Here is an 18,084-nt window from a genome sequence, read left to right as displayed (position 1 = left end):
TCAGTGTTTAGAAATTTCAGAAGGACATGTGTTCTATTTCAAACAAATGAGAATGAAATGTACAGAGACAGCAAACTCAAGGACTCATATGGCCACTCATGTGCCATTCATTCTGCTTGGCTGTCAGAGGCCCCTTTATGATAAAGACCCAAGTCTTTCCCCAGCTCTGTGAAATTTTCTTCTACCGCTTCTTTGAGTATTTCAGCCTTCATTTTCTCTCTTTCTCTTCCTCTGGAATTCCTATAAGTTAAGCAAATGTTGGTCCCCTTGGGCTGATCCTCCATTTTATCATTTCTGTCTCTCTATCATTTTGCTGTAGGTTTTTGGAAATCGCAACTTTTTCCTTAGCATTTTTTTGTGCTATTTTTTTAAATGTAGGCAATCCTTTTTTTTTTTTTTTTTTTTTTTTGCGGTACGCGGGCCTCTCCCTGTTGTGGCCTCTCCCGTTGCGGAGCACAGGCTCCGGACGCACAGGCTCAGCGGCCATGACTCACGGGCCCAGCCGCTCCGCGGCATGTGGGATCTTCCTGGACCGGGGCACAAATCCGTGTCCCCTGCATCGGCAGGTGGACTCTCAACCACTGCGCCACCGGGGAAGCCCAGGCAATCCTATTTTTGATGTGTGAGAAAGCTTTCTTGTTTTCTGATGGTTCCATTTTCATGTCAGCCTGTTTTCATCTCATGAATGCAATATCTGAGGATACAAACTGTACTTTTTTTAAGTCCTCTCCTGTTCCCTGAATTATCTCTATTTTCTCCCTGGTCAGCTGTTACCATTGTTCATTTTGTCCTTTTCTGTTGCAGGTCCTTGCTTGCCTATCCCCATTTCAGAGTGAGGGATGGGACAGAATAATTAGTAGAAGGAGCCTATTTTACAAATAGGTTTTTCTCCTCCCTGGGAGGACTGACCAAGAGTTCCCCATTTAGGAGGGGGTTGTCTACTGAACAGCTTTTCTTTGTTCTCTGCAGATTGGAGCAGGCTGGTGTGGCGCTGGACCTCCCTATGCAGGCCCTCCCTTTTTTTTTTTAACATCTTTATTGGAGTATAATTGCTTTACAATGGTGTGTTAGCTTCTGCTTTATAACAAAGTGAATCAGCTATACATATACATATATCCCCGTATTGCCTCCCTCTTGTGTCTCCCTCCCACCCTCCCCATCCCACCCCTCTAAGTGGTCACAAAACACCGAGCTAATCTCTCTGTGCTACGCAGCTGCTTCCCACTAGCAATCTATTTTATATTTGGTAGTGTATATATGTCAATGCCACTCTCACTTTGTCCCAGCTTACCCTTCCCCCTCCCCATGTCCTCAAGTCCATTCTCTACATCTGCATCTTTATTCCTGTCTTGTCCCTAGGTTCTTCATAATCTTTTTTTTTTTTTTTTTAGATTCCATATATATGGTTAGCATATGGTATTTGTTTTTCTCTTTCTGGCTGACTTCACTCTGTATGACAGACTCTAGGTCCATCCACTTCACTACAAATAACTCAATTTTGTTTCTTTTTATGGCTGAGTAATATTCCATTTGTATATATGTGCCACATCTTCTTTATCCATTCATCTGTCGATGGACACTTAAGTTGCTTCCATGTCCTGGCTATTGTAAATAGAGCTGCAGTGAACATTGTGGTACATGACTCTTTTTGAATTATGGTTTTCTCAGGGTATATGCCCAGTAGTGGGATTGCTGGGTCATATGGTAGTTCTATTTTTAGTTTTTTAAGGAACCTCCATACTGTTCTCCAAATTGGCTGTATCAATTTACATTCCCACCAACAGTGCAAGGACCCGCCCAATTCTTCAGCAGACATTCTTCCGGGTTCTGCCTGGGGTGAAGCCCAGGAGTAGAGTTGCTCTGCACCTACCCACTGGGGAGGGGGCGTGACATACGAGAGGGGATGGGTGGTCTCCTGCTCTGTAGACAGTCCTTTACTAATCACCATGCTTTCTACCCACCATTTACTCTCCCTCTTTGGAAATCTGGTCCCACCTCCACTATTACCCCCACATTACTCATCCTGGGCTTCAGCTGCCTCACCACAGCTTTAACTACCCAACAGCATTTCCAGAAACATCTTAATGGCTCTGGTCTGCCTCTTCTCCCTGAAATGAATTTTTCTTTTCCATAGTCCTCTGTTTCCTGCTATCATTTCCATGGGAAGAGAGGGAAAGCAGGAAACACGAGATCAAGACCACAACCTGGAACCAAAAGTCCTTCTTTGTCTCCCCCACAATCAAGTATATGGTCTCTCAGGTCTTCCTTTAATAGTTGAAGTTCTCCATCAACTATGTGCCTATGACTCTGTAGTCTTTCTAGAATTCTTTTTTTTTTCAATTTATTTATTTAATATATTTATTTTTGGCTGCGTTGGGTCTTCACTGCTGCCCATGGGCTTTCTCTCGTTGCGGCGAGCGGGGGCTACTCTTCGTTGTGGTGCGCGGGCTTCTCATTGTGGTGGCTTCTCTTTAATGCAGAGCACGGGCTCTAGGCGCACGGGCTTCAGTAGTTGTGGCACCCAGGCTCAGTAGTTGTGGCTCACAGGTTCTAGAGCGCAGGCTCAGTAGCTGTGGCACATAGGCTTAGTCGCTCCGTGGCATGTGGGATCTTCCCGGACCAGGGCTCAAACCCGTGTCCCCTGCATTGGCAGGTGGGTTCTTAACCACTGCACCACCAGGGAAGCCCTGACCCCTTCACAATTGTCTTCTCTGGTCTTCATCAGCTGTCACAGACACTTCTCTTTGGCGCCTTTAAACTTACCTCTCAGCACCCTTTCCTTCGGGCAAAAACACGCTCAGTCAAAACTTCAGCCACTTTAAGTACATGAGTGCACTTCATCAAGCATATAAGTAACAGACGGTCATGAAATCAGGAGCTTCTCCATCAGGCAGCCAGGCCTGCAACAGCTGAGTATGTGTGCGTGTGTGTAGTCACAAGTATGTGTGCCTGCGTGCATGTCTGTGCGTGGGTGCTCATGTTTGCACAAGTGTGTGTGCATGTGTATCTGTGTGTGCACCTGTGTGTGCATGTGCACCTGTATGTGGGTGCATGTGTACCTATGTATGTGCATGTGTGTGCGAGCGTGTGCATGTAGAGGGGAGGGGCGGTCTGTGCACTTGTCCTGGGACATGGGTTGGCTTTAATCCCTTTCCCAACTCTGCCTGCTGTGGACTGCAGCCCCTGGGAAGCCTGGCCCCCCCAACAGATAGCAAGGCCATGGAGAAGGAGAAGAAGCCACCCACAGGGACCACCAAGGGGGGCAGAGGAAAAGGAAAAGGCAAGAAGAAAGGGAAGGTGAAAGAGGAGGTGGAGGAAGAAACTGACCCCCGGAAGCTCGAGCTGCTGAACTGGGTACGTGGGACGTGTCTGCTCCCGTTTCCCAGGCTCCTGGGGACCTTGGAGCCAGTCACCCTCCTCCAGGGAAGGGGGCAGTTCTTGCTGCCTCTGCCGCAGCCCCACCCGGGGCCCCGAGCCCAGGAGGCAGTGATGAAGCATTGTTGGGACAGTGTCAGTATTTCAAGTGGCTGGCAGGATGTCACAAACGCCAAATGGTCCTGCTTTGGGGGAGAATGAAGTCACTCACAGGGGAGGCCCGGGCCACCTTGCCCCCCAGTGCCTTTCTCCGCCTGCAGACATTTGGATGTTTGTTGCGTGGAAACACGGGAAACAAATCAATCGTGAATAAATGCAGCTCAGGGACAAAAGATGGAGCCTGTGATAGGGATGCATGGGTAACTGCAGTCGGCTGGGCTGGGAGGCTGAGACACGCAGCACCTGTGGTTCTGGCCTTGCTGCTGTCAGGACACAGCAAGACAGGGAGCTGGGCCTCTGCGGTGCCCTGTGAATGGCATCATCGCAGTCACTCACCCTGGTGGCCCGTGGCATGCCCACAGGGGGTAGTTCTCAGTCAAGGAAACATTCTCCCCAGCAAAACCTCACGTTACATTGAGCGCTGCAGGTTCCACCATTGTTGAAGGGTAGAGACACAAATGATAACTAATAGTAGATAAAATGTTACAGTCTACCACCTCAAAAAAACATTGTATATGGAGATCCGAGCTTGGAGACTCAAGCACTGATTGCAGTTTTATTTTGAATTTCCTTCTCATGTTTACATTACAAGAAAAGCTAATCAACTCTATTTTAATTTTTTTAAAAAACCTGATAACTAGAGAGCCACCAGTTTGGCTGTCATTTTGAACATTTTTCACTTTGTGTTAAATGTATCCATCTGTGATGCTTTGATATGACACCTAGGGACAAACTGAGAAGGAAGGAGGGGGCAATGGGGCATGTTTACTCAGGACAAAAGGTAAAGAGAGCCTTGTTCAGGATGCTCTGGGTCTGGGGGCCTGAAGAGGCTTTCTGAGAGCTTCCAGGGTCCCCTGCCCAGTGTCCCTGTCCCTGCTGAGGCACTCACGCCCCTCTCCTGGGCTCGTACAGGTGAACGCTCTGGAGCAGGCCATGTTGGACGCGCTGGTCTTAGATCGAGTAGACTTTGTGAAGCTCCTGATTGAAAATGGAGTCAACATGCAGCATTTTCTCACCATCCCGAGGCTGGAAGAGCTTTATAACACCGTGAGTGGTCCAGGAGGAGGGAGGGCGGAGGGGAGCTAGCCCTGGGGGTGCAAGAATGCACTTGGAGGAGCATCCCCATCAGAACACGGCTTCAGCGGGAGGTCCATCATTTAAGGACGACTGCTCTCACCTGACACACGGGCTCGGCGGATGGTCCCATCTTCACCCACCGCCACCATGCTAGCCAGCACCCCCATCTGTAGCATTAACTCAGGGGTGGTGCACGAGGACAAGTTTATACAAAGAGTCCAGCCCCCGGAGTCATTAGCAGAGTGAAAAGATCCCGGGGTGAGCAGTCATTTGTTCCTGGGGACTCCCACGTTTTAAGAGGCTTCGGTGAAAAATGGAAAACTGAGTTTGCACAACAAGGAGCTCCTGATATTAGAATGAAAGTGTTTGGATGAAATCCTCTTGGCTTTTATTATTACCATGTGAATTTTGAGAATGTACATTTCCTTCCCCATTCTAAAATTTTAAGTAGCACAAGTGGTCCTGGGTGGTTGCTTGCTGAAGCTTGATGAACTGTTAAGAAAATATAGTACGTCCTAAGATGCTCTTTAAAATAATTCAATAAAAGGTATTTAACATATTTTTGAACATGTGGGATACTTCTTACCCATGACCAGTCCTAGTCCTGTCTTGTAAAAGACACAGGACTTCATTAATTCTATAAAGTAGAGTTGGATTTTACTCCAAAAGCTGAACAGAAAAACATATTTAATATGGCTGAATGTTTCTCTTTCAGAGACTGGGTCCACCGAACACACTTCATTTGCTGGTGAGGGATGTAAAAAAGGTCAGTCTGCTCTTTCATAGTCCTTTACCTGTTGACGTCTTTTAATGAGACCTTTTTTTTTAACATCTTTATTGGAGTATAATTGCTTTACAATGGTGTGTTAGTTTCTGCTTTATAACAAAGTGAATCAGTTATACATATACATATGTTCCCACATCTCTTCCCTCTTGTGTCTCCCTCCCTCCCACCCTCCCTATCCCACCACTCCAGGTGGTCACAAAGCACCGAGCTGATCTCCCTGTGCTATGCGGCTGCTTCCCACTAACTATCTACTTTACATTTGGTAGTTTATATATGTCCATGCCACTCTCTCACATGCCACTTTGTCACAGCTTACCCTCCCCCCTCCCCGTGTCCTCAAGTCCATTCTCTAGCAGGTCTGTCTGTGTCTTAATGAGACGTGTTTTAAAGCAATTTTTAAAATTTCCAAATGTGTTGTCATCTTATTGGAGGCATAAGAAGTCATGAATTCCTCTCTCCATGAAAAGAGTTTACTTTTAAAAAATGTCATCTTCTTTAAATGAAATGTTCATCCCACACACAATGGGCTTGCGCTGAATGACTGTTTGACAGTGGGTTGGCCCCCTCACCAAGGCAGGAGCGCCAGCCAAGGGGTGGGCTCCTCACTGCTGCCCAGAACCCCCACGCTCTGCGTGTTTCAGATCTGCCCCTCATCCCTTCACGGTGCCTCTTTCCAGAAGTCCCAGCAGGATGGGCCTCATGTCATTCTGTGTGTCCTGTGCAGCAGTTCTTGGTTCTTTCTGTCTCCTCTTTAGTAAGTGATAGATGCTTTCCCCCATCCCCAGCGCTGCTAATGCCTTAGAGTCTGCCTTCTTGTAGGATCCCGTCCACTCCCTGTTCTGTCCTGGTGTTTCTTGGGTCCTGTCACCACAGCCTGGAGGGTCAGACCAGGTTAACGCAGAGCAATTCATTCGGCCAGAATGCAGTCCCTGGCATGCAGAGTGCAGGACGTGTACTCATGTTCTGAGCAGAAGGAAGTAACGCAAAGGAGAGAAGAAGGCCTTCAGCCAGAGTCCCAGATAGGCTGGTCAGACCTCATACAAATATCTAATTTTGCTAATGTGAGAATTGGGCTTTTACTATGCACACTCATTGGATCAGAGCAGAATCAGTGGATCTGGGAACCAAGAGAGACCAGCAAGTGCACTTGTTTCCCACTTTCACAGATTTCTTAGATTCAGAAGCACTAACATTCAAAAGCCACAGCTACTCAAGTGTAGACCCAACCACGTCTCTCCTAAGTGGCTTCCATCATCCTCCTCCCACCCTCCCCAGACACAGGCCGCCCCCACTTAAAACCTCCACGTCTCATGAAATTCAAGCTCCTGCTAAGAAACTTGCACCCACTGGGCCTAACACATACCCACCACACGTGTTCTGTCCCAGGGCCGTGCCCGTCTCACATCTGCAGTGCTCTCCCCCCTCGACCCCTACAGCCCCTGTTCTGCCCACTCCTACCTCCACAGGAAGCCCTTTCTCACCCTCCCAGCTGCCCACCCTAGCAGAGCGGGGGCCTGAACATGCTGCTGCATCGGGACTGCGGGTGGCTTGGCCCTTTTTCCCCAAAAGAGCAAGCTCCCCAAGGCAGGGCTGTATCTCCTTATCCCCTCATATGGAATCCCCGACTTGGTCAAGGATCACGGTAGGGGCTGAACAGACTTGCAATGGCTGAGTGAAGGATTCAGTCCTCATGTACAGGGAGGACATTTGGAAGGTGTAGCCTCCATGGGACGGACCCCAGGTTTCTACCATCATTTCAGCCATAGGAAATTAACCAAGCAGGAAACAGCACATAGCAAAACATCCTTATAATGGACCAGTCAGCTCTGCCTCCTGGATAAGCCAACTGCCCTCTGGCGTGAATGACCGACTTACAGATGCATTGATGCCCCTCTGCACTCCTCCCCTCCACCCACACGCTACCTTTATCTCAACACAGCCTCTTCCGTTCTGCTGCAGGACTCTGCCCCTTCACCGACTCCCGGGCACATCAGATAGTTTGCAGTGTTTGTGTTCTTACTGAAATCTGAGGGGTCCCCCAGAAAGTCACAGGGCACCATGTGGAGCTTTCCCTAGAAAGTTCCCGGCCCCAGGGATATTCTGTCCGCCCACTGTCTTCCACAGAGTCCTCCTGCCTGCCACGCTGCTCATTCCCTCCTTCTGCAGAAAATCTGGACGCCAGCCCCTCGAAACTGGATTCTCCCCTGCAAGCAGCTGTCAAAGCACCTTCTCAACAAAATGAATCTGCTCTTTGCACCAGCTACACCATCTTTCCTTTATGTATTTTTTCCTTAATCAATATTTTTTTATCAAAGCATAGTTGATTTACAATGTTGTGTTAATTTCTGCTGTACAGCATGATCAGTTATACATTTATGTACATTTTTAATATTCTTTTTCATGGAAGGATAGTTCATAATGTTGGGTTAATTCCTGCTGTACAGCAAAGTGATTCAATTATACATATATACATTCTTTATATATATATTCTTTTCTTTCCCTTATGTTTAAATGCACATTACAGGCCATTCTGTCCGAGCTCATGGACAAGCCCAGGCCTCTCCCCTCCAGCCTCATGGGCTTCTAATTCTTCTCATTGGGAAGTCTAACCCATTTTCTGGAACATGGTTTACCCCCTTATCTCCCACAATCCTATGGAAACAGACTGAAGATTGTTTAATGCCCCGTTGGTACCACCAACTTTCACGTCGTAGGCAGGAATGACCATGATGCCGAGGTGTTGCCGAAGTCCACGCTGTGGGTCCCTTCTCGCAGGGCCTGAGACACAGCTTCTTTTCTTACAGGGCAACCTTCCACCCGATTACCACATCAGCCTCATAGACATTGGGCTCGTGCTGGAGTACCTCATGGGGGGCGCCTACCGCTGCAACTACACAAGGAAGGGCTTCCGGACCCTTTACAACAACCTGTTTGGACCCAAGAGGGTAGGACTCAGCGAACACGTGGTGTTCTGTGGTTCCCGGAATCACATGTGGTTCCTTGCTAGCCTTTCTAATAACTCAGCCGCTTCAAAGCCGAACTCATCACCCCATCCCCCAGCACACCTGCCCATCCTCCCGCAGTGGCTCTCGGTGGGAGGTCTCAGCATGCCTCCAGACGCCCAGGCTTCACCACGCACCTTCCTCCCTCAGCTCGTGGGGCCGCACAGCCCAGCACTTGCCCCTGCCCCATCCTTTGTTCGCAATAGCCTTCTTCCCAGGCTCCCTTGTCTCTGCCCTCTCCCATCCATCCTGCCGCTGGACCCGCCCCAGTTCTCCAAAACGAGGGACCCAACAGTGCACTCCCTGCTCAGAAATTCCCAAGGATCCCCAGCGCCTGACGAAGCACTGTCAAGCTCATGATCACAGCATCTAAGAGTCTCCCTAGCCATCCCCACCGTGTTGTGGGCAACCATGTACCACTGCCAGAATCAAACTCTACTACTGTGTCTGCGGCATCTTCCCCTATCAAAACCCCACGTGTGCCGCAAGCCCAATTCACGTGTGAGATCTCCCATGAAGCCCTCGCCTCGCCCGCACTCAGAGCTCCATAGCTCTGTGTCTCCTCTGTGGGTGAACTTCTCTGGTTCTACCTGGGATGCGGGTCCCATGTCTGCACATCTCTCTCCTCACCTGACCTGGGCTGACAGAAGCAGAGGTTCCATATTAAAGCATTTCCTTTCCTTGGGTTTGTCCTTAACTGTTAACGATACCAAGTACTTTTTAATCTATTATTATTGCTACTAAAGATATTACTAATGTACAACCCCCAGTATCATAACATCAGTTATCTGATTCCATTCATTTTTTTCTCCCCTTTCATTATGCAGCCTAAAGCTCTCAAACTTCTGGGAATGGAAGTAAGTAGGACTTGTTTCCAATGGCTTTATGATATTGTGGTTAAGTGTGTGGAGCCCTCTTCGTTTTGTATTTAACATAAAATTGCACACGTTTGTTTTCCATGAATAAATCCACTACACCACACACCAAAATTTACTTGGATGATTTAGTCAAATTATGTAAAAAAAGATCACAGACATGTTTCAAAAGGTAAAAGCCACCCCATTCATTTTTATCAAAATCAAGAACAAGTCAAGCACATCCATTATTGTTGGCATCATTAACCCCACTGGTTTTTAAAAGTGTTCTGGGAATTTTACCACGTGAAAAAATAAATAAAGGAAGGATACTTTAAAAAGGGGGAAAATTATCATTGGCAAAAAAATTTGGTTTCTAGAAAACCCAGACGCATTGACAAAGTTTCCTCATAATAGGACAAAAGTATCCAGAAATAACCTTAACAAGGAAACTCAAGAACAAAGCACTAGGACTTCGCTGGTGTGCAGTGGTTAAGAATCCTCCTGCCAATGCAGGGGACATGGGTTTGAGCCCTGGTCCAGGAAGATCCCACATGCGGTGGAGCAACTAAGCCACAGCTACTGAGCCTGTGCTCTAGAGCCCACAAGCCACAACTACTGAAGCCCGCGCACCTAGAGCCCGTGCTCTGCAACAAGAGAGGCCACCGCAATGAGAAGCCTGTGCACCTCAATGAAGACCCAACGCAGCCCAAAAAAATAATTAATTAATTTTAAAAAAAGCACTAGACATGAAAATATATAAATGAGTGAAAGAAATATCATAACACAGAATATTAAGACTGTCTATTGTAAAGACTCTTCTCAAATTCATGATTCAAATAGCATCCCAATTTCTGTATGGATACAGGGTAGGTTTTGATTCTGTGTTCACAGTGGACACCGACCTTCAGCGTAACTAGAAGGGTTATGATATGCAGCTTTCCGTAAGTCCATGCTCTCTTAGGTTGGTTGCATCATGTTGGCTTTATCTGTTGGGTGAAGGTTTGGTGGAACTCTCCTGTAAAATAGCCTGGTCCCAGTCCTGTGTTTTAGGGGCATATTTTTCACTGCCTTTATAATAATTTTCATAACATGAGTTCATGGAGCTTTTCTATTTTCTAGAGTCAGCTTTGGTCAATTATATTTTCCTAGCAAACAATTTACTTCTAGACTTGCAAGTACTTTGGTATAAACCTTTACATAGTATTCTAATTTTTTCAATATCTTTAGTTGTGTGCTATTTCTTGTTCCAATTTTTTTATATTTATATCTTCTCCCTTTTTTTCTTAACCGTACTTGCCTTCAGATTTGATTGGTATTTTTGCTTTATTAAGCAACTTTCTTTTTTCTGTTTTCTATTTTATTAATATATTTTATTTGTATTCATTCCTTCCATATACTTTATATGGAATTACTGTGTTATTTTTATTGACTCAATTTGAAAGCGAAGTTTGCCCATTTTCTTTTTAAAAAAATTTTTATTTTAATTAATTAGTTTAAAGGAATCAATCTATACTGACAGATTGTCAAGGCACTGGGATAGATGGGGGAAGATTATTTGGGAGTGTATGAGAAAGAGGCCCTTCCCAAGGGACTCCAAATTATACCATATTTATAGTGTTCACATCATTTTTTTTTTTTTTTTGGCCATGCCATGTGGAATGTGGGATCTTAGTTTCCCAGCCAGGGATGGAACCTGTGCCCCTTGAAGTGGGAGCATGAAGTCTTAACCACTGGACTGCCAGAGAAGTCCCTGCCTATTTTCAATCTTTCCTGTATGCCAATAAATGCATAAAGAGTATAAATTTTTTCTCTGAGCATTGTTTTCATGGTATCCCACAGGTTTGGGTAAGTAGAACTTTCATTGCAATTCATTTCTAAACAGTTTATACTTTCCTCATTAATCCACAAGTTATTTATAAGTGTATTTAAAATTTTCCAGATACAGAATTTTGTTATTGTTGTTATCCTACTCTTGTTGATTTTTAATTTTATTCTTTGAGTGTATACTACATGATTTCTGATATCTGGAATTTGTTGATATAGAAAATCTCAAAAGAATTAGGGAATAATGCCAGGTGGAATTTTGTTAATGATTCATGTGTGTTAGAAACATGTGTACTCCCGGCTTGTTGGGTACAATACGTATACGTCTTTGTCAGATCAAACTTGGTAATGTTATTGTTCAATTTGCTTCTATCTGTACTAATTTTTTCAAGTTGATTTCTAAGTGAGGGGTGTTTAGAGGCTCTTACTGTGATTGTGGATGGGTCAGTTTCTTTTTAACTTCCAGTTCATATCTTTTGTTATTTTATTGGGTTGTTTCTTTTTCTTGTTGCTTTGTGGCTGTTCTTGCATTTTAGGGAAATTAATCCCTTGTTGGTTATATTCTTTCTCTAGCAATCTTAAAATTACTTTAACAGAATTTGCATACAACTGGTATTTTAACAATACAATGTATTATTGAAAGATAGGCTTAAAAGGGTTTCTGTTTTACAGCCTTTCATTAGTCCTTAGTGGATTTTTATTTGACTGGATATATTCTTGAAAATAAAGCTATGTTTATTTTTTAATTTCCATAATGTCAATTTTTAACCTATATAGACCAACCTTCCTAAATGACCGAAACTGTAGTTTTACTGGGACAAATTAGAAAATTTGAACAAAAACACTTTTAAAATTCATTAATTAATTAATTTATTTTTGGCTGTATTGGGTGTTCATTGCTGGGCACGGGCTTCCTCTAGTTGAGGCGAGTGGGGCCTACTCTTCGTTGCGGTGTGCGGGCTTCTCATTGCGGTGGCTTCTCTTGTTGTGGAGCATGGGCTCTAGGTGCATGGGCTTCAGTAGTTGTGGCACACGGGCTTAGTTGCTCCGCAGCATGTGAGATCTTCCTGGCCCAGGGATCGAATCCATGTGCCCTGCATTGGCAGGCAGATTCTTAACTAATGTGCCACCAGGAAAGTCCCTGAACAAAAACATTTCAATCTAAGGCAAGATACCATAGTTTCAATTAAAATGTCAGACAACTCATTATAAGGTTATAAAACTTGGGTTAGTCATGAACAACATGTGATAGGAATTGGAGAGCCAGTCTCCCCCCTCACCCCCACCCTGCCCAGCCACTCCAGCCGTGTGTATGTGGGCAAATTATTCAGACTTTGGGTCACAACTTCCTCATCTGATGGAATGGAAGACATTCACAACCTCTCAGAGTCAGTATAAGAATAAAAGTGGATCATTGACAAGAAAGCTGTTTGCAAAAGAGCAAATACCCATTTCTGTCATTCTACTGGGTACTGAAGCCCTAGCCTGGAGTAGTCTGAGCCCCATATATTTCCATGACACTCCTGTGTTTCAACCCCAATTCTCCCAGTCATGACAGACATTCCTTTAGGGTCCTTCTCCGTTTTCAGAATCATCCCTCACAATCCCTTTAGGAAATGGGAAATGTTGACCGTGTTTCAACCCCAATTCTCCCAGTCATGGGAGACCCTCCATTTATAGCACATCCATGAAAAGACAAAGCGCATTCAAAATGGAGCACTTGTGGGACCTCCCTGGTGGCGCAGTGGTTAAGAATCCGCCTGTCGGGGTACCTTGTCATAGGTGGGGCTGGATGGCCGTCTCCTTCGGCTTCCACTGTGGGCTCAGCACGTTACTTGCACCGAAGGCCGAGCCGGCACCACAGTGGCTCCCAGCTTGCAGACAAAAGACATCAATCTCTTTCCTTAGTCGGCCAGACCTTCCAAACCTGGCTCATAAAAGGCTAAAAGGCAAAAGTCTAGGAATTATCTTCATCCCTGGCTATATTAATATGAATGGTACAAAAGCATTGGCGATTGAGGAGTTTTGCAAATCTCTAGGTCACGCCTGTATAAGCTTTGATTACTCAGGAGTTGGAAATTCAGATGGTAACTTAGAAGAATGCACAGTGGGAAAATGGAGAAAAGATGTTCTTTCTATAATTGATGACTTAGCTGAAGGACCACAGATACTAGCTGGATCTAGCCTCGGTGGATGGCTTATGCTTCATGCTGCAATCGCACGGCCACAAAAGGTTGTTGCTCTTATTGGCATAGCGACAGCTGTGGATGGCCTAGTGACACAGTTTAATCAGCTTCCTGTTGAGGCAAAAAAGGAAATAGAGATGAAAGGTGTGTGGTCCATGCCATCAAAATACAGTGAAGGAGGAGTTTATCGCATTCCGTACAGTGTCATTAAAGAAGCAGAGCACCACTGCTTGTTACATAGTCCTATTCCTGTGAACTGCCCTATAAGATTGCTCCACGGCATGAAGGATGACATTGTATCATGGCATACGTCCATGCAGGTTGCTGACCGAGTAGTCAGCACAGATGTAGATGTCTTCCTCCGAAAGAATAGTGATCACCGAATGAAGGAAAAAGCGGACATTCAACTTCTGGTTTACACTGTTGATGACTTAATTGATAAGCTTTCAACTGTAGTTAACTAGAATCACAGTTTTAGTTGGAATGTTAAGTAATGGACCCAGAAGATGGAAGAGGGATAACAGATGAAGGACCCTGATACTTAGAAGGTTTTTTTCTCTTATCTCTACCTTGTAAATATCATGTGCGTATTTAATGATGTATTTGCACAAGTGATTCAGATTGTGAAGAAAGAGCCAGCTGCTGTTTGAAAAATTTTCTCCTTCCTTCAATCCTTGACTTTTTTCATTAAAATATTTCCTATTTCTTTATTCAAGAGATGTTTACCTTCTAATGCTTGTGTTAACTGTGCCAGCTCTTACTTAGAATTGCTAATAAAACTTGATTTTTTTGTTTTCTGTTTGGTATCATTGTATATGGAGATCTGCAAAATTATTTCTGATTTTAAAATGCGGTTTACAAAATATAGGAAAATGTTTATTGAAATAAATCTAAAATGACTAGAGAAATGTCTGAAACATAATAAATTTCAAAATAAAGCTATTACTTTATATATTAAAAAAAATAAGAAGAATCTGCCTGCCAACGCAGGGGACACGTGTTCGAGCCCTGGGCCAGGAAGATCCCACATGCCGTGGAACAACTAAGCCCGGGCACCACAACTACTGAAGCCTGCGGGCCTAGAGCCCCTGCTCCGCAGCAAGAGAAGCCACCGCAATGAAAAGCCTGCTCACCGCAACAAAGAGTAGACCCCGCTCACGGCAACTAGAGAAAGCGTGCAGCAACAAAGACCCAACACAGACAAAAATAAATAAATAAATAAATTATAATTTTAAAAAATGGAACGCTTGCTTCCTTAAACCATTAGTAGGGAAACAAGACATTTTTCTCCATCCCCTTTTACATTTTTCCTATTAATCTCCGGTTCAGCGGTATCTGGCAAACGAGTGTTGGTACTTGAAGACTCCCCTGAGGAAATAAGCTACAGGCTTTATCTCTCCCATGGGGTGACTTGGATTGAAGTGTTTTCTTTGTTTTAGTTTTGCAGCATCTCTTCAATTTTTAGAGGCTTCTGGGGAAAAAAACCCTGCCAACCCAGGCGTATAAAGTCTTCAAACAGTAGTATGCCTTTTCAGCTCATTTGGTCTTCGATGGTTTACTTCTCATAATAAACATGTGCATCTTTTCAAAAGAATTAGTACACTGGTTGGAAACCGCAGATGTACTTAGAATTCTCTTTATTCCCTTGGAGGGAGAGGTTTCCCTTTTTCCAGTTGTCTTGAAACCCTTTGTTGCACGTTTATGGCAGAACCATGGCAAAGGTGCTTCTCTCCCCTCAGGATGATGAGCCTCCAGCCAAAGGGAAGAAAAAGAAGAAGAAGAAAAAGGAGGAGGAGTTGGACATCGATGTGGACGACCCCGCCGTGAGTCGATTCCAGTACCCCTTCCATGAGCTGATGGTGTGGGCCGTGCTGATGAAGCGCCAAAAAATGGCGGTCTTCCTCTGGCAGCGGGGGGAGGAGAGCATGGCGAAGGCCCTGGTGGCCTGCAAGCTCTACAAGTCGATGGCCCACGAGTCCTCCGAGAGCGAGCTGGTGGACGACATCTCCCAGGACCTGGACAACAACTCAAAGTGAGTGTCCAGAGGGAATTTAAGGACCAGGAGACACTATGGTCCTGAGCACTGTCCCTTTGCTGGGAAGGGTGGCAAATGTATCTCTCACTTAAGTACAATTACCTTTAAAGCTTGTTCATCAAGTGCTTTGTCCATTGTGTCAGCATTTTTCCTTCTGTCTCTCTGAGGCGTTTCTGGACTCTCATTGTTTTTGTTGACTGCCTTCTGGTGCAAACTATGGAAACCCAATTTTAATCAATATATGTTTTTTGTTGAAATATAGTTGATTTACAATGTTGTGGTAATGTCTGCTGTACAGCAAAGTGACTCAGTTATACATATACTTATATATACATATATATACATATATATATACACATTTTTAAATATTCTTTTCCATTATGGTTTATCACAGGATATTGAATATAGTTTTCTGTGCTATGCAGTAGGACCTTGTTTATCCATTCTATATATGAAATCTTACCCCAACTTCCCTCCCCCTTGGCAACCACCGGTCTGTTCTCTATGTCCATGATTCTGTTTCTGGGAAACACAATTTTAGTGCAAAGACAATGAGACCAATTTTCATAAGGAAACAACCTTAGTGAACCTGTGCCCTTGGACTTGACCTTCACAAGTACCTCTGGATGTCCCCCCCTTAGGACGGCTACAGGGGGCTGGAGTTGGGTATTTCCCTCCCTCTAGTTCAGTTAGGCTCTGATAAAACACCAATAGGTTAAGCTCTGGTTAGCCAGTTTCCCCCGAGGGCAGGCCTTGTTATGAAGAATAGAGTGCTCTGGGCATAGTTCAGAATGGACCCTTTCCCCTCTCCCAGATGGCAGCATGAGAGGATTCTTCCCCCATCTTCTCTGTGAGAACTTGGTGGGGCTCCTGGAGGTAAAACTCACAAAAATGTGGACACTTCTCTAAGCCTGGGCCACCCGGAGCTATTAACTTGCAGACTTGTCCTCACGGGGCCTCCAGAAATTCATCAATTACAGTTCAGGTTTTCCAACCTGGCGCTGGTTCCCCGGGTTTGTGCTCCATTAAGTTGTGATTCTCAGTATCTGCCTTCTGTCTTTCCAGTTTGGTGGACAGCAATTTGCCCTGTGACCTCAATTCTCTGATGAATCTAGAAAAGTCGTGGATTTTGAGTTTGTTGAACTTTTGTACTTTTTATTAGGACAGAGTGGCAACTTCCAAGTCCCTTACGTGTGGAACCAGAAACCGGAAGTCCCCGTGCAACTTTACAGACGTGTGAACTTGAATTGTACACAGGCCCCTCTGCCAACATGTAATATCTTTGTTTTGTGAAGCACCCTGCTTATCTTTCGGACTGGATTTCTAAAATCACTAGCTGACTTCTAAACATCAGGTGTTCAAGACTCTTACAAATAGGGAGGTGTTCCCCTGCCTCCATCTGTTGGCAAGCCCTGTCCCTCTGCTTCCTAGAGGACCCTCGTGGTGACCCCCTGCAGCCCGTGGGGCCTGAGGCCAGAAGATACTGCAGAGTCTGCGTCTCCATCCCCCACAAATAATGCCTCCCTTTTTCATCCTTCCACTCAGAACTGGCATCAAATCTTCTATAAAATGGAGAAACAAAAGCAAAGAAAGGTGATCCCTATAGGACTGTACCTTAATCACATCGATGCCACACAAAAAGTTGAAGGAACAAGAAGTGTTCATGACTATCATTAAATCCTCGCATCAGGGTCATGTGGAAAGGGAATACATCTTATGTTCACAAATCACCTGTGTCCCCTTCTCCATCCGCCACTTGGTTCCCATCACTCCCCCTCCCCCACCTCCAGCAATTGGTCCTCTCCGCTCTGGGTCCCCATGGCAACTAGACCTTGTCTCCTTCACAGCACTGAGAGCGCTCTTGTAATCCATGTGTCACTGAAGTATTACACTCATACAGGAGAAGGCACGTGTGCAAAACATGCAGCTTGGTGACTGTTCACAAACCCAACACACAACTTTGACCAGCACCCTCAAGAAACAGCACCCTACCTGTGCCACCAGCCCTCCTGGAGGCCTTTTCAATGTCCACCTCTCCCCTGCACCAAGGATGGCCACTGTTCTGACTTCCGGTCCCACAAGCGCTGTTTTCAAACTCTCATTTGCCATCTTTTCCATCTGCATCCCTGTTCCGTGAATGCCTGAGGGAAGGGGCTTTGTCTTTGCTCTGTCCCTGGGGCCTGAGGGGCAGACTTGGGCTCCACCTAAAGCTCCATCTACAGCAAGAGCAGTCAGCCCCTGACATGGCTAAGCACAGCCCCTGGCCCCTGGCCGTCCCCCCTGGGGACATCCCCTGGAGCTCCCAGAGGACAGGGAGTCACAGACTCTGTGTCCTGTGGCTCCACGACATCCCCGCGGACACAGCTCTCGAGTGAAGAGCACGTGACCACCCTGCTCCCATTTCTGTCTCTGCAGAGACTTTGGCCAGCTTGCTGTGGAGCTCTTGGACCAGTCCTACAAGCATGACGAGCAGATCGCCATGAAACTGCTGACCTACGAGCTGAAAAACTGGAGCAACTCGACCTGCCTCAAACTGGCTGTCGCAGCCAAACATCGGGACTTCATCGCCCACACCTGCAGCCAGATGCTGCTGACTGACATGTGGATGGGAAGGCTGCGGATGAGGAAGAACCCTGGCCTGAAGGTATGCGTGACGTGGTCGGTAAGCACGGTATAGTGACAAGTGCCACCCGTGAGCTCTGACTCCCTGCCTGGCTGAGCTAAGCGCTTGCTGTGGTTTATACATCCATGACTCTGAACAGCCCCAGGAAGGAGATGCCAT

The 18,084-nt window shown here is 45.7% G+C and overlaps 1 protein-coding gene and 1 pseudogene across 1 annotated transcript in view; both read left to right on the top strand.

The window, feature by feature from the left end:
• TRPM1 (transient receptor potential cation channel subfamily M member 1) overlaps nucleotides 1–18,084 on the top strand; it is a 74,797-nt gene that overhangs the window by 16,879 nt on the left and 39,834 nt on the right. Inside the window, exons 10-16 of the mRNA XM_060293737.1 lie at nucleotides 3,181–3,354; nucleotides 4,447–4,581; nucleotides 5,327–5,377; nucleotides 8,203–8,343; nucleotides 9,228–9,257; nucleotides 15,007–15,299; nucleotides 17,718–17,946. Coding sequence (XP_060149720.1) covers nucleotides 3,181–3,354; nucleotides 4,447–4,581; nucleotides 5,327–5,377; nucleotides 8,203–8,343; nucleotides 9,228–9,257; nucleotides 15,007–15,299; nucleotides 17,718–17,946 — 1,053 coding nt within the window. The remainder of the gene's footprint in view (nucleotides 1–3,180; nucleotides 3,355–4,446; nucleotides 4,582–5,326; nucleotides 5,378–8,202; nucleotides 8,344–9,227; nucleotides 9,258–15,006; nucleotides 15,300–17,717; nucleotides 17,947–18,084) is intronic.
• LOC115864572 (palmitoyl-protein thioesterase ABHD10, mitochondrial pseudogene) lies at nucleotides 12,718–13,806 on the top strand (annotated as a pseudogene).

Source organism: Globicephala melas, chromosome 2 (assembly GCF_963455315.2).
Source record: "Globicephala melas chromosome 2, mGloMel1.2, whole genome shotgun sequence".
Taxonomy (NCBI): domain Eukaryota; kingdom Metazoa; phylum Chordata; class Mammalia; order Artiodactyla; family Delphinidae; genus Globicephala; species Globicephala melas.
This window is presented reverse-complemented; position numbering and strand designations above follow the sequence as displayed.